Source organism: Dermacentor variabilis, chromosome 11 (assembly GCF_050947875.1).
Source record: "Dermacentor variabilis isolate Ectoservices chromosome 11, ASM5094787v1, whole genome shotgun sequence".
Classification (NCBI taxonomy): domain Eukaryota; kingdom Metazoa; phylum Arthropoda; class Arachnida; order Ixodida; family Ixodidae; genus Dermacentor; species Dermacentor variabilis.
This window is the reverse complement of record NC_134578.1, coordinates 90,595,039-90,616,132: the sequence shown is the minus strand read 5'-3', so window position 1 is coordinate 90,616,132 and position 21,094 is coordinate 90,595,039. Positions and strand designations below refer to the sequence as shown.

At 46.3% G+C, this 21,094-nt stretch overlaps 1 protein-coding gene across 1 annotated transcript in view; it reads left to right on the top strand.

The window, feature by feature from the left end:
• Nucleotides 1–3,899: 3,899 nt before the first annotated feature.
• The window catches only part of LOC142563374 (venom metalloproteinase antarease-like TpachMP_B), an 82,503-nt gene continuing 65,308 nt past the window's right edge, over nt 3,900–21,094 (top strand). Inside the window, exons 1-3 of the mRNA XM_075673934.1 lie at nt 3,900–3,942; nt 6,031–6,114; nt 16,538–16,662. Of these exons, the coding sequence (XP_075530049.1) occupies nt 3,900–3,942; nt 6,031–6,114; nt 16,538–16,662 (252 nt within the window). The remainder of the gene's footprint in view (nt 3,943–6,030; nt 6,115–16,537; nt 16,663–21,094) is intronic.

Below are 21,094 nucleotides of genomic sequence, written 5' to 3'. Positions count from 1 at the left end.
ACCATGACAAATCGTGTGTTAGTAGGATACCTAAATATTTGAATTCGAAGACCCTATTTAAAGTAACATTGTTAAAGGCATATGCAAAGAAGGAAGGGGATGAACGTCGTGTAAAGGACATGTAGACAGATTAGGAAAAGTTGGTAATCGTTTGTCATGCTTTGACCAGTTAAAGAAGTCAGCAAAATAATTGTTAAGGTCAACATGTTCAGTAGGAGATTCAATGGAAGGATATAAAACGCAATCATCTGCAAAAAGGCTTGTTTAAATTGAGGTTTGTAGGGGGAGATCATTAATATAATGCAGAAACGAAAGAGGACGCAGTACTCAGCCTCGGGGAACCCCTCATGAAACAGGCATCAAGGGTGAGTTAGTAGAGTTGAAACATACATATTGCGAACGCTGGGAAACAAAGTCCGATATCCAGCCAACTAAAGGTGCATTTTTAGTAAAGCGAACAGCTTGCGCAAAAGTTTAGGGTGTGAGACAGTGCCGAAGGCCTTTGCAAAATCTATAAAAACAGCATCAATCTGGTCACCAATGTTCATACAGCCTCTATAAACGAAAATGCGAGAAGCAAAGACCTGCCGTTTTATAGCACAGCACTTACCCTGCCATTCCTGCGTTGAGCGTCGGCGTCATGCCTCGGCGGCGTAACCGAGCGAACGAGCACAGCAGAAGAGGAAAGCGAACGCGGAGCGTAGCGGCAAACAAGAGCTTGCGAGGAGGAGAGTGGAGGAGGGCGCTATGGTGAAAGCATGAGTTGGAGAAGCAGCGCTGGAAAGATGGCCTGCGCATGCGCTGAGTTGCCGGGGCCACGGCCGCCGCAGCCGCATTGGCGATCTCACCAGCGCTTCCGAGGGAGGGGCCAGAGTAGCGTGAGGTGGAGAGTGACACGCTATTCCACCACGCCCTTAGTTTGTGCTACCAGCGTGTGTTCCGGGGATCACTTCTCCTGCAAGGGCCGATGGCGAGCGGCTACGCGTAAGGCACGATAGTACGCTCCCTTGGGTGTTATTGCCGCTGACACTGTTGGCCTGACTTCGCCGCGACGAAGGGCCGCTCTAGTCCTTGGTGGAACGAAAGAGTGAGAAGGGCGCTGTGCCGCGCAAGACGGGCGACGGTGGCGATGATTTGGCGCCATAGTAGCGCGTCGTCTGTGTGGAAACAACGCGCGCTAATCACAACGTTCTCTTGCTGATATAAACTATGTACCTATAAAATCAAAATCCAATTAATAACATGCTAAAAAAAACACGTGTAGAGCAGCGCTCAAATTTCGCGTTAAGGAGTATCGCAGTCATCGGTGAATTTCGCCGATTTTGCAATATTTAAGAGCTTTAGAATGTGTTGAGCTTTCACCAACAGAACAAAGTTCCCAAATAATTCATCATCATCATCATCTCATCATCAGCCTATTCATGTCCACTGCAGGACGAAGCGCAGCATCCCTGCGATCTCCAATTACCCCTGTCCTGCACCAACCGATTCCAACCAGCACCCGCAAATTTCCTCATTTCGTTGCACCACCTAGTCTTTTGCCGTTCTCTACTGCGCTTCCTTTCTCTTGGTACCCATTCTCTCACCCTAATGGTCCAACGATTATCTAGTCTGCGCATTACATGACCTGCCCAGCACTAGTTTTTTTCTCTTAATGTCTATTAGAAAATCATCTATACCCGTTTGCTCTCTGATCCATTACTGCTCTCTTTCTGTCTCTTATGGTTACGCCTAGCATTCTACGTTTCATCGCTCTTTCCGCGGTCCTTAACTTGTTCTCAAGCTTCTTTGTCAGCCTGTAAGTCTCGGCGCCGTATGTCAGCACCGGTAAGGTGCACTGATTGTATACTTTCCTTTTCAATGATAACGGCAAGCTCCCATTCAGGAGCTCACGATGTTTGCCGTATGCGATCCAACCCATTTTTATTCTTCTGTGCATTTTCTTCTCATGGTCCGGGTTCCCTGTGATTAGTTGACCTAAGTAAACATAAGCCTCCACAGACTCTAGAAGCTGACTTGCGATTTTGAACTCTTGTGCTCTTGCCAGGTTATTTATCATTATCCTTGTCTTCTGCATTTTAATCTTCAGCCCCACTCTTACACTCTCCATGTTGAGGTCCTCAATCATTTGTTGTAACTCGTCTGCATTATTGCTGAATAGAACAATGTCATCGGCAAACCAAAGGTTGTTGAGGTATTCGCCGTCGATCTTTACTCCTAAGCCTTCCCAGTTTAATAGCCTGAATACTTCTTAACACGCAGTGAATAGCATTGGAGAGATTGTGTCTCCTTGTCTGACCCCTTTCTTTATAGGTATCTTCCCACTTTTCTTCTGTAGAATTAAGGTGGCTGTGGAATCTCTGTAGATATTTTCCAGGGTATTTAAGTAAGCCGTCCGTGCTCCTTGATTGCGCAATGCATCTATGACTGCTGGTGTGTCTACTGAATCAAATGCTTTTTCGTAATGTATGAAACCTATATACAGAGGTTTATTGCACTTTGCGGATTTCTCGATAACCTAGTTAATGACATGGATGTGGTCCATTGTACAGTAACCTTTCCTGAAGCCAGCCTGCTCCCTTGGTTGACTAACGTCCAGTGTTGTCGTTATTCTATTGGAGATAATTTTGGTAAATATTTTATATAATATTGGGAGTAAGCTAATGGGCCTATACTTATTTAGTTGATTAACGTCGCCCTTTTTTGGATTAGTATAATTTTTGCATTCTTCCAGCTTTCTGGGACCCTTTCAGTCAATAGACACTTCGTATAGAAGGCCGCCAGTTTTCCTAGCATTATGTCTCCTCCAGCTTTGTTTAAATCGACAGTTGTTTCATCCTCTCCCGCCACTTTTCCCCGTTTCATGTCTTGCAGAGGCTTTGTGACCTCATCTCTAGTTACAGGAGGAGTTTCTGTAGACTGTTCTTTACTGTTTTGAATAGAGTGCTCCTGAGTAGTCTTAGTATTATAAAGGTAAGTATAGAATTCGTCCGCTGCTTTTACTATATATTCGAGATTGCTGACGATATTATCCTGCTTATATTTTAGTGCATACATCTTGGTTTGTCCTATGCCAAGTTTATTTCTCACTGATTTCAGGCTACGTCCATCTTTTACGGCCTCTTCAGTCTTTCTCACGCTATAGTTTCCAATATCCCTTATTTTCGCCTTGATTAGTTGCGACAGTTCCGCGAATTCTATCTTATCTCTTGAGTTGGGCACCTTCCTTCTTTGTCGTTTCTCTATTAGGTCCTTTGTTACTTAGGAGAGCTTGCCTACTGGTTGCCTTGATGCCTTGCCTCCCACTTCAATTGCTGCGTCTGAAGCCAGCCTCGTTACGGTTTCATTTATTACCTCTATGTCATCATCATATCACTGTTCTAAGGCTGCGTATTTGTTTGCAAGTACCAGCCTAAATTTGTCTGCCTTCATCCTTACTGCCTCTTAGTTGACCTGTTTTTTCTTGAACAATTTTACTCTTTCTATCTTTGAATTGAGGTGGATCCTGGCCCTCACTAACCTATGATCACTACATTTTACCCTACATATTATCCTGCACTATGCTGGGATCGGCAGAAATTATGAAATCAATTTTATTTCTTGTTTCACCATTAGGGCTTTTCCAGGTCCATTTTCCGTTGCTACGTTTCCTGAAAAAAGTGTTCAATATTTTCAGCTTATTCCTTTCTGCGAATCGTACCTTATTTGTTCCTGATAATATATTCTACTCTACATTGAGAGCGAAAAAATGAAGCTGGGCGGGGCATCTATTGTGTAAGGCACTTAACCTGTGGTTCGTTATAATTACAGGATTGGTGCCAAGAGAAAGGGAAGCTCAGTCGAGGATGACCAAAAAAAATGTAGTAGGGTGATTAAATTATGAAATTTATAGCCTCAACATGGAAGCACCTATCGGAAGACAGGGTCATCGGAGATTGCTGAGTGAGTGTTGGTGCGGCAGAGATAAATACAGACAGATTATGGTTCTATTAGTGCACATGTATACCGCTTATCAGGCGCAAGAATCCTTTTACAGCGGGGTTAGCGATGCATTTCAAGCTACCCGTCTGCAAAACAATAGTCGACTCAATCAATGTTACGTGCGCAGTGATGTGCCCAGAATATAACTGCAACAGTCGCGTTAAGCGTTAAGAACGAACGCGCCGAACAACCATCTCCAATCGCATCACAGGGGTGCGATCGGAGATGGTTGTTCGGCGCGTTCGTTCGGTTGCCGGCGCGCGCGATTGGCCTACTCCGCGCCGACGTCACCAGCCGCGGGGCGCGGCCACGTTTTTGGTGACTTCAAAATGACGACACGCTCCTGTCAATCATCCTCCCACCGAGCATTTCGTCTGCTAGGCCCCGAACCCGACGGGAGCTGGGAAGTTTGGAGCGAGCATACGGCTTCGCATGGCGTGTCTGGTGGATTGGATTGGATCCAACTGGCGGCTGCGGCATGGCACGTTTGGATCCAATCCATAGTTTAATTCGAGAAAATGGCGCTTGCGTTGGGAACTTAGGTTGTTGCGCTGGCGTTTCTGGAGAAAGGAGGAGAGCGGGTGGCGGTGCGAAACGCGTTTGAAGAAAGTGAATTCTAGCGTCGTTTTTGTTTCTCGAAACAAATAATTCGTTGGTTGTACAGCGAAATCGACACCATCATCGGTACCAGCGAGCCACTGGAATGTTGTCACTGTCTCTTAAAAAGTGCGCCACTCTTCGGTCGTTTCTTTTTCTTTTTATTCTCGCTGTGCGCGACATCACCTAGGGACGACGCAAAGAAACTAATACTTATGAATTGCAGTAGGCACACGTACTACTATTTGAAAACATGTTTGGGCTTGAGAAAAAGAAAATTCATGTTTTTAGATAAAGATTTCATTCATTTGGAAGACGAGAAACATCGTTTTGTAGTATAGTGTCTGAAAGCAGACGACAAACGACGGAAGTAAACTTCCTGGTAGGTCACCGCTTCCTGATTGGCTGCTCTCACCGCCCCGTTGTCACAAATTTTGCATACTGCCACGTAGTGACCTTGCAGCAACAGAACGGAACGCGTATCGAACAAAATATCTCCGATCGCGCCCCAGGTTAAGCATGTCGGCTTTCGTACATCAGTCCTTGAATGTTCCAGAGTAATCGCTGGGACCTGCGTGGCTTCCACAAAGTTCTACACTATTCGCGTCGCGCATACATGCAATCAGATTACACAAAGTTCGGTGACCCTCAAACAGCGGATGGAACCATCCATAACATTTCAGAAACTTGTAATACATGCTGGCGCGTCCTGCGCTGCGCGATAACACCTGTTAGGCGGTGACAAGTGGTCACCCGAAGAAGATAAACAAGTACACGTGTCAATATTGTGTGTTTCAATGTGTATAACTGTGCTAGTTGCTAGTACATAGTAGTGCATGGGTGTGCGCATGCCTACGATTGTATACGAGATGCTTCACCTCAGTCCTTGTCGTTTTATTCCGACAACCAGATAAAATGGAAGAAGTGAGGCCGCTGTGATCCATAAAAACAGTTCTGCATGTCTGTTGTGCTTGATTACTACAATTATTAAGCGCTCTCTCTTCAACAGAATGAGTAACTTCGTCAGTTGTGAGAATGGTGCGCAGTTCTTATTAGATAATAGCCAATTCTGCAAGAACGTCTCCGTCTGTTAACTCGGTCGTGCGCATTATGACATAGCTATTCTGGGTAATTATTTTATGTTGTCGGATATGAATGAATATGACGCCAAGGGCAACGCACATTTCTTAAATGAGACTAGAAATATCCTTTCTTCGCAGAGAAAAGTGCTTTTCTTGTTGCTGGCGCGCAACTAAATGCAGAAGCGTTCGTCGAAATTAAACTGCGGGAAAGAAGTTACGAGTGCCAGACTTTGACAAAGGAAAGGGGGCGGATGCGACTAGGATTCCCAGAGCAGGCGGCATTACGAATATCTCATGTTTTCCAAAAACTTAGTAGTGTCCTGATTGCTCCGACACGACACACAGGCACGACACGTTTTCATTTTTCCAGAATATGGCGTCAGGAGGCTAACCCGGCAGCATTTTCAAGAAAAATCAAACATCCGAGTGAAGGGACGCTCTGCGAGTGGGTCCGGTATGTCAAAACGTTGAGTGTCTCTTTTATATATGTTTCTTTTCCACACTACCGCCTACGGGTGTGCTTATAGCCCAGTGAGCATGGCTGTGAAACAAAAAAAAAACACTTTATAGATTTGTCAATGCCTCCGTTACTAGGTGCCTGACGCGTGAGCCGAGCAGCTGGTTCCTGCCCCTCTTCTCTTTACTCTTCCCCACCCGGGTCAACCCGGGTCGGCGGCGAGCGCTAGCTGCGGTGGCCGCTGCAGACCTAAATCACGTAGGCCAGCCTCCGAGATTTTAGCGGCGTCTGTTGCGATCCCGGAGGCGGGACCCACAATTTCCCGTCAAGTGATTGGTCGAGCGCGCGCCAGCCTAGTAATCATCACTTCCTCCGCAACAGGAAGTGGGTCGGCTGCGAGCGCCGTCTCTCCGCGACTACCCTGAACTACGAGAACTTCCGCTCCAATGGGAAGACTAGTGACGCCGCAGGCATCTAGTAAAGGAGGCATTGGTTTTGTTCAATGTGTTCACCCTTTATTCAAGTCTCCTCGGTACAATAGCGTTAATAGAACACTATTGTATTTTGTTAATAAAACACATTTAGCAGTTGCATATAGCAGTTGCATGCTGCATGTAGCTGACCCTGGATGTAGCAGGCTAGGTGACTATTTCGAATGATCCCGTTTCGGAGGGGATGCTATCATTATCATGATAGCATCCATTGCTGTACCATGGCACGGTACAGCAACGTGCCGGGCCACGGTTTAAAGCATGTGACATATGTGCCAAGTAGTCTGCATACCTGTGTTTGCCCTTAGGTACACGTTATGGCACCTCCTCCCAAGGTACGAACCGGAAGAATCAATTCGTAGAGCGACGCACGCTGCTGTAACCAGGCAACATCGGGCTCAGCAGACCGCTGTGCAGAGAGCAGGACATGCCGCAGCTCGTTGTGGACGCCGGGCGGACAGTTCAGATCGGTCTCGTGAAAAGGACGCGCAGAGGCTTCACCGCAAACACCCTCTCGGAGGCCTGCGCTGCATCTGCCACGCAGACCTCCGACTTTTTTTTTTTTTGATTAATATTCAGGATAAACAGTGGATGGTCTAACTTCACAACATAGTAAATTGTGCTTAACCTCGTGCTAGTCGACTTGGTTATCTGCTGATGTGTCGATCTAAGCAGACGATACACAGGGTGTTTCAGCGAACACTTTCACAAATATTTTTTTTTAGATTTACTGTGGCAGGTAGCACAATTCTAGTCCACGAATTTGTCTACACGAAGAGGCGGTCATTACTTGCACCAAAAGATTTATATGTATAATTGACTAATTATCTAAAATCCCCAATTAGGTTTTCCCTATTTATGTCTCATATTGCAATATGCAAATTGTAGCGGGTGAGACTCCAAGGCATATCCACTTGAATATAATTGTCTGGACGGCACGACATAGGAGATTAGTGCCGTCCAACATGCGGTAAGATTGCACAGTCGTTCCACCTACTTTCTTAACAAAACATCGTTTCAGACATTTAAGCACAAAACCAGCTGGAACGCCCATGCATTTCGCGGCAAAGTTCGGGAAATAATCTCTCGATCTGCTGTCATCCTGAAAATTTGTTCCAAGTGGGATCCGCATTGCGATCTCCCCAGCTAGAATTTGCAGATTGCAATATGTGCCATAAGATAATCAATGAATAACTAATTCGTGAATTTTATTACTTATTTGAATATGCATTTCAATTTTTGTGCAAATAATGTTCGCCTCTTTGAGTAGACAAGTTCGTAGACTAGAATTGGGCTACCTGTCACAGGAAACCGAAAAACATTTTCGAAAGTGTTCGCTGAAACACCCAGCATGTGTTAGGTTCGAGCTCGAGACCCCGAGCACGGGTCTCGAGCTGTTCTCCGAGACCTGCTCTACGGTCGCTTTCGCGCTCAATGCAATCGTAGCATATCCTGTGAGTCTTAACGAAGAGCCAGTCACCTGCGAGAAGATGCGCCGCTTTCTAGGAGTCATAATAGATCGTTACGTCTCCTGGAGCGCTGATGTCGCCTACCTGAAAAAAATTGACTAGCAATTACGATACTCGCAAATGCGAATTTTTAGCCTAGCTCCTTAGTTGTTTTCAATTTGCAATATATTACTTTTTATTTTTTTATTTACCGATACCTTAGTGACGCCTTACTTACTGTTAGAGCATCGCACGCGTAATTCGAAGACGTGCGATCGTTCCCCACCTGCGTCAAGTTGTTTTTTCATCCAATTTCATCGCCATTAATTTATCATTTCTTTAGATCAATTAGTAAGTACAAGTAATTTCCCCTATGTGGTTCTTGGTGTCTGTTTGTTGGCTTCTCATGATCTTATTTAGCCCTAGAGGCATTGTGCAAGTGGGTTGAGTACAATCAGAGATTATAACATATTCAATAATTAGAATACATATGTGAAGACATATGCGAAAAAATACAGGATAAGAAATGCGCTCAGATACAGTAATATAGTATTACCATATAGTAAGCAACAGTCTGTATTGTAAGGGACTACCCGAACACTTTGAGTGCGATTTAGAAACGTTAAACTTGACAAGAAAAGTGTCACACACACCAAGGAGAAGTAAGTTCTAGGCCCTAATGGAGGATTACAGGATCATCGGCATCATTAAGGGAAGGATAAGGTACGCAGTCGTCTCCAAAAATGCGCACATGCGAGCATCTTTTATTTGGTAAATCTTTATTGTATATTAGAAATAGTAACAGCGCAAGAACGCCGCCTCGTGGTGCACTTGAAGTGCGTGTGTTCGGCGTCAATTACGACATTGATTTGGTCAGAACGAACTAGGACCTGCCAATTCTCATCAAACCAGCGACCGAAACAGTTATCATCATGCATATGCTTCGCCTTGGTAACACCCGCTGCATTAAGTTGATATTCGAGGGCGATTCCAGCCCTTCGAATCACAAATTTGGTTACTTCCGACATGCTTTTCGGCCGTTCATGCCCAAGCCACTTCGGTTTCATAACGGCATGAAAAGTGGCCACGTCAAGGGCATCTGTACAAAGAGTAGGGTTTTTCTCGCTGCCCTGAGTCGCATACCGTGAACGCTTGCCGAGCAACAAATCTAAGGTGCAGTAACTCTGATGGATCCCATGACGTCTAATCCCTAGACTGCGCCAAAATCAAGAGAGAAATTGCTATTCGCAAACAAATGATTAGAGACAACCCATCCCACAGAGAAGCTACTGAAATTACACAACACCGGTGTAATCTCTGGCTCAATCGCAAAAAACGGGGTTCTGTTCATATGCAGATTGCACCCATCTCATCACCTTCGAGCGCAAGCAAACCTGCAAGTACGAAGAGGAAAGAGACAGAGAAGTCTAACGTCTCGAATGACTGGCCGGCGCTTCCGTGCACACAGCCTGCCAAGGAGCCTCCCCGCCTGATGTCTACTTCTACGAATACTCAGTTTCATGAAGTTACAAGGTTGGCAGGAAGCTCATTCCGATGCTGTGGTCCCTAGTGAACGTCAAAGAACTCCGGACAAGTTTTGCAACTCTAACCGCTTGATGTCTCGTCAAGTGCTCGACGCGCTGGGCCCAGTCTTGGCAGCCCTCGACTAGATTCGTGGCTGACAATCGTTCCGGAACAAGCTCACAGAAGCATCGATCATTCAGTGAAATTCCAGAGTACCTAAATCTCGGATACCTGATCTTGATCAACATCTATGCTCTAGTCATTTCCAAATTATCGTATCTGTGAACCAAAAGTATCAAACAATCCGGCTAACAGACTACGAATCAGTCATTATGCCCTAAACCTACACCGAAAGTATCAAGGCCGTTGCGTTTATTCGTCGGCAGCTTACCTACGTCGTTCAGCCTGTGCCACCTCATGGTCAGAACCAGTAGGTTTGCCTGACTGTTAAGAAGAAAAAGCTAGACTTTACACTAGCAGGTACCTACTTATCCTCCTCAACCCTATTTGACTACAAGAGACTAGAAGAGACCATAACAGCAACCCCTTGTCCATGGACTATCATTGGAGACTCTAACCGCCACCACGTTATTTGCGGAAGCTTCAAAATTATAGCAACGGGCCGGCGACTGGCTTCATCTGTGTCCTATCATGAACTATCCTTGCTTACTGATGGGAGCCCTACCTTTCTACAAGGGTAATCGTGCGGCACCTGCTCCGACGTTTTTCTCAAGTCGCTTGGCTATTCGTTTTAAGCGTTTTTTAGACATGGAGACGCATGGGAATGATCATATCCCCAATTACCTGATGGAGTTTGGCCAGCTGTCATTCGCCAAATACAGCCGAGCGACTTGAGTGCTCTGCATTCAAAATCCCCCGCAGGGCCGTATGCGACTGCAGGCATTTGGTACGTTGAGGCACCATATACCCGAGCACACGGGGGTTGGACCGTCGAACGTGTAGCTGTGTGGCCGTGTAGCTAAGCATCCGATCCTCGCTTTTGCATAGGGTGCGCTACTGGAAACTATAGAAGCAGAATACACTAAACTTCAAGTCAGACCTTACGTTCCAAATCTCCGAAGATGTTTCAAGTGTCAGAGATGGCCATGGTTCGCAAAGCTGACGAGGCTGACTGGACTGTGAAAAAATGGGCTGAACACTAACACGCCTGTGACAACTGTAGTGGTACGCTCCACTGTCACAACTACGACGCTGTACACGCTGCATACTCTCGTACTTGCCCCACGTGTAAAAAAAGAAAAGAGGTAATCACAATGAAAATAAATGAAAACTAGTTTCAAGAAGCGCGAAAACGTGTTTCTTTTTTCGTGCCGCCAGGTACGCTCACGCGGAACGCAAGGGGGCAACGTTGCAGCAGACTCCGGCATCTGTCCGGCCCACAAAGATTGTGGCTGCGGCTTGGCCACCAGTCCTCTTGACTACGTCAGCAAACGTTGCTTCGCTATCCGCGAAGAAGGCACCATCGATCTCTGGGCTGGTGGGCTCCAGTGTGTCGTCTCTCGATGCGAGACACAAAGCGAACATATCGCTCGCAAGAGCGTGTGTCCAGCGCCTCACAAGAGGCGCTGGACCCTAATCCCATCTAGGCAGTGCAGTCAGCGCCCATGGAGCGGTCAGATCTTCTCGACTGCTAAAAAAATCAGCTCGCATCATAGCGCTTGAAAGCGCTTCGTGAGCTAATCTTCGTTTCTTCAATAAAGAACACAAACACTTCTCTTATTATGAGACAAAAATACTGCAACGCAATGTAAAAGGAATACTTCATAACGTCGACGATATTAGAGAACCTCTACACAAACATATTCCAAAGTTGAGTATTCAAGACGGATATCTGAAATCTACAAATACCGACTTTCTACGTCAATGCACCTCCTTATGGAAAAGGCCATGACAAGGCTAACGCTTCCGGCAGCGTAGCAATAATCGCACACGAGTCTGTACCTCGTCAACATGTGGCCCTTCAGACGCCTCTTGAAGGAGTGTCAGTTCGGCTAGTTCTTTTTGAATAAAATTCGTCACTTTATTGTCTATACAGATACCCCCAAATTGTCATGTCGGAAAAGCCGAGCTCTATAAGCTCATTGATCAGCTTCCGGACCTTTACATACTGGATGGTGATGTTAATGTCTACAAGACGATGTGGGGAAACTCGCGATGGAACGCGAGAGATCGATTCCTTGAAAACATCCTTGTAACCTCTAGTGCTTGCCTCTTCGAAATAAGGAGCCAATCTATTATAATCTTTACCATAATTTACTTTCATAACTAGACCTGCCGAATCGTTCTCGCTGCTCTTTTCCTTCACTTAGAATGAAATGTAACCAAAGATTCATTTGAAAACGCATCATGACTTTCTTCCTTCTATCGCTCGCTAGGAACAAGTCTCGGTTGTTTGCAAACTGTTTAAACAATGCACTTATTTATAACGAGGTTTCATGAGTAGTTTCAGTACAGATGAAGTTGTGTCGCGTTTTACCGTATTTATCATTGACGGAGATGATGAGTTCGTTCTTCAGACAAATGGTACTTGATGCAAAAATCGGCTACCCTGGTCGAATGATGACTGGAGACAGGTGCGCAGGAGACAAAATAAAGCCTGGGGCAAACTGCATCAATATATTGTCGAATTTAGGCATTTAGGCCACGGAAGAGGGACGGGATGACGGGCAATAAGGACAAGCTGGGAGAGGTTTCTTTCTGCTATGAATTCGTATACTCATGAGGCAAAAGAATGGAACGAGCTGAAATGGCTAAAGGGACAAGAAAGGCATCCGTTGCCCCCAGTGAATGACGAAGCGAATAGCTTGGAAGAGCGAGCTGACGCCCTTGTCGAATATTTAGAGCGCGTATTTCGTTCCAGTCATTATTGTGCGACATTTCTAAAGCGTACAGAAATAGCAGAACGCAAAGCAATCGACAGCAAATGCAAACTGAACGAATCCTGTAACCTCCCTTTTAGCATCGCTGAGTTGAAAGCTTCCTTGATTGGATATCAGAGCTCTGCACCCAGACCTGACAGAATCATGTACGACAGGATTTACATGATTAAGAACCTCCGCATTCACACTCAAATGACGCTACTCGCCGTTTTTAATGCTATGAGCTGCCGGGTACTCTCCATCTGCATTGAAGGTATTCCTTACCGTTGCAATGTTGAAACAAGGTAAACGCCCCACATTAGTAACAACTTACCGGCCAACCACGCTCAGAGTTGCATTTGCAAACTCTTAGAAATATTGATAAACAGTCTCCTTTTAGACTTCCTTGAGTGAAACAAAATTCTTGATCCATATCAGTGCTGCTTTAGAGAGCAGCAGTCAACAAGCGACTATCTCGTATGCATCGAAGCGAACATTCCTGATGAGATGCCTGTTGGTAACGGGCATCCATGGCAATACGCTAAACATTACATCAAGCCATAATGTACGTTTGTACATACTACAACCGTACATTCCGGGTCAACAATAGGTAAAGCACTGTCGTGTACATTCATGCAGGAAACTGGGGTACCTAAAGGAGGCGTGCTGAGTTGCACACCTTTTATCGTTAATTTGATCTAACTTCTAATACCATTACCTCAATTCCGTCTGCGTGGACGATGTACAGATTGCTTAAAAATCTTGTAACTTCACAGCGTGCAAGGGGCAAGTGCAGCTTGATCTCATCAAAGCGTCGAATCGCTTTCTTGACACATTATGTTCTATATCTGTATTTGCATATTGGGAAGCATATTTCTTTTCGACCCTCAAGGCACGTTTTGTTGGCATTTCTGCTCTGTACAATTTCTCAGCTCTGGCTCCAATCAATGCTCCCTTGTATCGCTCATGCTACATCAGCTTAAGTTTTTGCTTTGTGCTTTTCATGACTTCTTAGAAGTAAACGGGTTCTATACTTCCCGCTTCCAATAACTGCTTCAGATTCCACCTAAGGCGGAACTCGAGTTCTTCTTTCGCGGGTTCTAAAACACTGGCCCTTTCAAGTGCTTTCAATTTATTTGTTTGCTTACAAACTTCCCATTTATGTCCCTGCTATCTATGTTTCTAGTTGTTGTATAGTCTTTATATAGCCTTCAGGAACTGCTTACCAAACTCGTCATTATTCAACAATTTTGCAAAAATTTCCAGAGAACCCAAGAAAATTATTCGTTATTGCTTCTGTTTTTTTCAACACAGAGAGAAACCAAACAATGATCACTAAACGCAACAGGTGTGACTCGATAATCGCGACACGAATGAATTAGTTCAGCCGACATGTGCACTTTGTTAAGCAGAGCATGGCTCGTATCCTGAAAGTGGATAAAGATGACCGCTTTTCCGCCGCAACGACATTCACCCACGCCTTCTAGATGAAATTCTGCAATCATATCTTTCCAAACAGCAGCACTCGCATCACTGTGTTGTTTCCCACTGGTTTTGTCACGTTCCGCACAGAAACAATTGAAATCTCCCGCCAGGATTAAACTACGCCCACATTTCAAGTACGTCTTAATTTCTCTAAAAAATCTCTTTGCTCTTCCGGCGTCGCTGGTGCATAAAGACAAATAACTCGCCAATTTTCTGATAACAGGGCGAAGTCAGATACAATGAAACGGCCTTACTCACAGGTAGACGCCGACTGCACTACATCACCAAGGCGCTGCCGAATTAACAAAATGCACCCCGAAGACACCCCCGCCGCATCGTTACGTCATAGTGTCTCGCGATTGGACGCACCGTACGCTCTGTCTGGTCCTCTCTTTTTACTTTGGTTTCCTGAATGGCGTCAATATCAAAGCCTGCTCCGTTACGAGGCGCTAAAGTTCATTTTGCCGCCTCTTGACACTAAGCCCCCGGACGTTGAGTGTTGCAACATTTATCGACCTCTCTAAGGACTCTGTATTGGCGAGTGACACCAGACCATGCCTACGGCGCTCCCCTCATGGACCTTGCCTTATAGCCTCCCACAGTCTAGTCGAAGCTGGCCACACAAGGCCTTTTCTTTTCAAGCTAGTTCCCACGCCTCCCTCTTGCTCGCAGCCGCGTGTCTTGGGATGCCACGCCTGCTTTGTTGAGTCGCCGCTTCACAGGTGTTGCCTCGGCATTCATTTCAGCCTTGTCCGTAGAATCGCTGCCTGCGAGTTTCGCAACGGCCTGGCTTACTGCGGTCTTGAGTTCATCTGTTTTCTCACCAGTCCCAGGCACATTGTTGGCAGCTGCTTCCCTAAAAAGTGTGCTTCAGAAGTGTGCTCTGCCGAACCTTCTTCCTCTTCGTGCTTTACTGTCAAAGCGTCTGCCACAGTTGCGTCTCTTGCCCGTTTGTCTGCAGCCCTGTTTTCTTACGAGCCTGCATTGCTGGTGGACGCCGCCACTGCGGCCGCGTCCCTACTGGACGGCACAATTCCCACCACGCTCTCCGATTCCTCTTCGTTCATAAGCATCTCGCTCCGGTCCGCTTCTTCGCCTGCGCTAGCAACTCTGCCGTACGGGTGAGTACAATTAGCCTGTTAATGTCCGAATGCTCGGCAGGCTGTGCACCTGGGCACTCGGTATTCACGTCAAATATGTCCAGTATTGTGACAACGAAGGCATCGCGGGGCACGTGCAGGCACAACCACGAGCGCAGTGCCGCTACCTAGGTGCATTTGATGGGGAATGCGGTCCGGTGTGACGCCCTCGCGCAGCAAACTACGTATTAGACGAGTCGTTGACTCGGCACCCTCAAAGTCTTCGATCTTCCACCGATGACAATGCTCGTCATCTTACGCCTTCCTTTACCTCGCCATAGTCTCGGAAGGCTCGTACAATGATCTCAGAAGTGACGTAGAACGCGACCCAGTGTAGCCTAATTTCGAGCTATTACCGCGCAGGATCAATGGTGAGGCATGGCCGGTTCTTAACTAACAGCGGTCCGGTGTCTGCCTTGCCTCATCTGTCGTCATGTTCGGCAGCCACACGCGCGACATTTGGTATACCGCAATGCCACCTACCTGTTGAATTACTCCAGCATCCTTTAAGGGCTTCCGAAAGTCGTCGATTCTATACAGGCGTCCAGTGACGTCGCAGTACAATACAACTGCGCGCCTTTGTCCTTCACCTGTTGGTAACAGAGGCAAGACGTCAAGATGATCTTTGGACAATGCAGAGCACGGGGCACCATGCCGAACATCGGCCGCTTTCGCAGCTCTCCAGGGGCCCTCAATTCTGCGTCCGTACCACACGCCGTCCAGAGGCACAAAGACCTCGCCAACCGACTCAGCCATTGCCGTTTTCTTTACTTCATTACACGGGAGCAGATTATTCAACAAAATAAGAAAAACAAAGAGTGACAGAAATTAAAGGCGATTGAAAATACATTCAAAAGTCAGGCGAAAACGTCTAAGCATCCAATGAAGTCATGCAGTCCGGCGTTGCTTCTTCTCCCACTGTCGGTTCATCATACGCAACCTTTATATGGGTTTTATATGCACAAAGATGTAGACGCAGTGCAACTCGCGAGCACGTCAGAGGCGTCCCCTCCCTCCAGAGGAGGGAAAGGGTGTGATATCGTGTTCCTTTCCCACCGTTCCCAGCCAGTTCACGCCCGGCAGTCAGATCGGGAGGCGGCGTTTGGTTCGTTCTGCCGAAAAGCGGGATGCGTTGAAGGAACGGCAGCGGTAACGGGCCGCACATCGTGCGTTCGGCCGAAGGACAGGCGGCGTTTGATGAACGCCGCAAGGAACTCGCTCGAGAAAGGGCTCATCGTCGACTTGCCGACCTCGCCGTGAGGAAGCGCGATGCTGAGGCGTTACGACAACGAAAATCCGTGGATCCTGAGCTTCGTTTGCACCCCTTTCACACTAGTGAATTGGCAGTCTATTTGTTTAATCATAAAATCTGTATGGAATCAGAAAACATCCTATATTATTGTAGTTAGGCGATAAAACGATTGAAAGTATTTTATACCTACGTTATATTTCAGAACCAGTTAAGGTCACTGCAGATGCAGTTGCTGTTATAAGCGCCGAATATGCTGATTCGTTCAGAGAGGAGAACGACCATCAGCTTAAGGAACTTTTCCAATACTTGCGAGTCTTCTTCGCAGTAGTAAGTTGCACTATCGTATTCCTTCTTTTGTGTGTTTTAATTTTAGTATCCTTGTTTACTTGATCGCCCTTCGTGCCACGACGGGCTGAATGTCGGCATCATTTTTGTGATAAAGGTTCCTTTTTTGAGAGTACACTTTCAAATAATTTATAATAAGCAAGATAATCACAATATACAAGATGTTGTAATATTTAGGAATATTATCTGATATGAACATATCAAATGAAACATCTTGTTATTGTTTATTGAACAATAACTAACTGCACGAAAACACTGACAGAAGCAGCGCGCTTCCTTAGACACTCACTCTGTCCGTTTCTTCCTCGGCTTGCGCTCTGCGCCACAAACATCGATGAATATACAGCAACTAGTCCAGCAATGTAGTCTGCAAAGCAAGTTTCGTTTTACCAAAGCAATTTCACCAGCAGCTTAAGACGCTGCTCGGCAGGCCACTGAGAGCTTGCTTCAGTTGAAAACTTCAGTTGTGAGTTAGCGCCAGTGTCTTGTACTTCTTTGCCTATCTCCTTGCCTGTTTAGCGCTGTTACATTTTAAGCATGAATTCCCACCGACTCCGCCAAGTTTTTTTCATCTAGTACTTACATGACCTGCTACGGAATTACCCTTGCGAGGTGTGGGTCTCCCAAGCAATCTTAAGGGAAAGGCTGGTACAGGTTTTTGCAGTATTCGCGCTGCGCCTACCCTTGTGGACGAGCTGCGCAAATTCAGTGATGTTAACACGGGGCCTTTTCTATCTGGTAAATCGTAGGAAGTTATGTTCCGCTATAATTCTAGAAAAAAAAACTGTCGTTGAAATTGCGCTGCACTGTCAAAGCATTTTCTTTAACCCTGCATATTCATTGCCATTTGGCATCTCGCTATAGTTAGACGGGTTCTCGAAGAGTTTGTTATGAAAGCGATTAGGATTATGTTTTGGAATTTTACCAACCTCGCAGTATGAATCTAACCTCTTTCACGTACCCACTGACGGAAGTTCTTTACTAGCTTCCGCCATTCGGTGTGTGCTGACCTTTGTCCTGCCTTCTGGTTGCTGTCTGACCCAATGGACAATTTGGATCATTTGGTATGTGCCCGAACTGAAAACTTCGGCTTCGCGAATGAGAAAATAGTACGTTCTCATTCTGGGCCAGTCCCCCACTATTGATGGCTTGAGGTAACACAACGGGCATGCAGCCGTAAATATGTTATAGACATCGTGCACCAACTCCAACAGACACCTCACTCATAACAGCGTGACCGCTTGATGTAGAGCCGTGTAATGAAGTTGCAGCCAAGAACATAGGGATAGTGGCAGTTCATACGCAGTTTCAAGTGGAGTACAGCGATTACAATATGTCATTTCGTGGTATCATTCGGCATTCCGCTTGGCAGGGAGACTGCACATGCATGTGTCTGCTAATGTTTCCATAGGGCTTGGGATTCACAGATTGCATTGGCATAGAATCATTATGTTCATCACGTCATATAAAGCATATAAAGAACAAATATACACCTATGATGAAACGATTGCTAATCGTATTTAGCTTGTGTATTTGAGGCAAATATTTTGTTGAACACCACAACATTTAGCCATACAGCATTGTTCAAGGTCAACAAAAATATTCAGGAATGGCAGTAACTGGAAATATCGCCCCGCAATATAATTCACTGAATAAAGAAGTGACTTTCAAAGTAGAAATATACACAGAAACAAGTATCCTCCCCTCGAACTTTGGGAATATATAAATCATAACTTTGAACGCCGTATATCTGATCTACCGGCTGTCTCACGTAACCCAGAACCACCTGCAATAATTTTGGAACATCTTACGCAATTGATATTACGTGATATTCTTCGTAGAAGCTCTCAGTAAGAGTGTTTTCTTAGGTGCGAATTATGATATGATTACCTGACTACGCAGGTGTGATTTCAGTACTTATAGGGCATGTTCATGCACACCAAGTCGCTGAAAAAGCCGCCAGTACTTCGAAAAGGGCAGCAAACTGAAGGCGCTTTCGCCTTCAGTTTGCTGCAGTCTCAATTGCAATAGCGTCTAAATCACGTCTTGCTATGCTGCCACTGAAAAGGACGCGATAGCAACCAACATTCAACGTATGCGTACGCATGGTAGCGAATCTGTTATAGTTGCCCATACGTCGTGCAATGGAATCTGGCAGGATGAATAGATGGATCGTTGCTTTGAACGGGGCGATTAATTGTGGCACCAAGCTTTTTTTATTATCTTGCTTAATGTCTTACCTACTTTTTAAAAAATTCAGAGTTTCGCCCGAAAGGCGAAGCATCGATTGCAATAGCAAATTATCAGTCGGCCACATGAAGTAAACGCAGTACTTTTATCGTTCATATCAAAGATTTGCTTGCTAACTAAACTAACAAACATATTGTCAGCGTGCACAGTAAACATGAGCACGCCATACTCGATAACCGCGGACACGCTGTCGAAACGCTGGCGTGAGCAAGCGCGGCAGCAGCAGCGAGCGAACTGATCTTCGTGCTGTCAATCATTTCAACGCTAGCTGAGCACCGTGAACACACAGCACGCACCAAGCATCGAGCCGTTCGACCCGTCGACGCACCTAAACTTTGCCCCTAACGCAGATCGCGCTCAAGATACTGCCGCGCGACTTCGTGGAGCCGCCACATGCGCAGCTGCAGTAAGTTGGAGCCGGGGTCAAACGCCACCTTACCCCGCACCCCAGCGCCTGGGAACGTTGGGCGCCTCGCGCGCGACGGAATACGGCATGTTTCTTCCCCGCTCCCCTCTCTTTCGCGCTCGCGAGATTGAGCCACCATCGTCGGCAATCCTCGCACGCGTTACTCGCACGTACAGCGTAGGGTCCACGGAGACGGCGTTATCGCCCTTGGATTTTAACGTGATAGCGGTTAGACTCCCGTGTCGCAGAAAACCCAGTTTTCGAACAACGCACACCCAGGCCCTCCATGTGGCGCAAGGAATTTACTGAGCTAATTTAACTTCTCAAGCTAAAATACACGACAAAATCGTAAACTACAAATTACACAACCTACAGAAATGGTAGCACTCGGATTGTAATTTGCCTATACGAGAAAAACATAATTCTACTACGCGAAAACTCAAAGAAACCCCTGTTCCAGCGTTTCTACAATTCATAGACCGGCCGCGGCGTCCGCCATTTGCGCGCGCCTGCGCGCGGGTCGGTGTCTTGGGAGCCACGGACCAGCGCGCCCGGTTCGTTGCAACATCTACATCTGGTGCTCACCTCTGGCTAAATCGCGGCTAAATGCGCGATAGAACCCTGTTCTGTTCGTCTGGCAAAACGTAGTTCCTGAAGCACTTACCCAACGTCAAGATTGTGAAGGTCGTGTCTCCCGGAGCCATGTTCACAGGTCCGCCAATCCCAGATCGTGAAACTGCCTTCTGCTGCCCTTCCTTGAAGTTTCCTCAGGCCGTCCAAGACTCCACACCATTACTGCGACGGTTGTGCCTCCCTAAGCCATGAAGAGGAGGTCTGCTGATCCTGGATCCGCAAAAGTTGCTCTTCCGCTTGTAGCTTTCCTCAATCTTGCGATGTTTGTGTCGCTCGGAGCCACATTCACAAGTCCACTGATTCCAGCTGGTGAGAACTACTTTCTTGATCTCACCGCTGCGAGCCAGTTTGTTGCGGCTCGCGGTGGAATTTAGGCCAGGAACCCACCAAGGCCATCGACGAGTACGTCCGGTAGTAGGAATAAAGGTAGAAGGGTTTATTTTAGATTAGTTACATGGCTCTAGTTGGAGAAGCCCACTCTACACAGGAGCATGTTAAACGCCTGGGTTCACATCCGGACACATCAGCGTCCTGCACGAAAGGCCTCCGCTTTTAGTACCATCGTGACTCCTCCTCATCACCGTCACCCTATTTTATGTCCACTGCAGGACGAAGGCCTCTTCTCGCGATCTCCAATTACCCCTGTCCTGTGCCAACCAATTACAACTAGCACCCGCGAATTTCCTAATTTCATCGTCCCACCTAGTCTTCTGCCGTCCTAGACTGTCCTTCCCTTCTCTTGGTACCCATTCTGTAAACCTTCTGGCCGAACGGTTATCTAACCTGCGCATTACATGACCTGCCCGCCTCCATTTTTTTCTCTTAATGTCAATTAGAATATCGCCTAACCCCGTACGCTCTCTGATCCAAACCGATCTCTTTCGGTCTCTTATATGCCTGGCATTCTTCGTTCCATCTCTCATTGCGCGCTCCTTAAATTGTTCCTAAGCTTCTTTCTCAGTCTCCAAGTCTCTGCCCCATATGTCAGCACTGTTAAAATGCACTGATTGTACACCTTCCTTTTCAATGATAATGGTAAGCTTCCTGTCACCATATAGTCGTGACTCCTATTCCATATCAGATTCTTTATCAATCAGATTCCCTAGGTGACTCGACTATGGAATG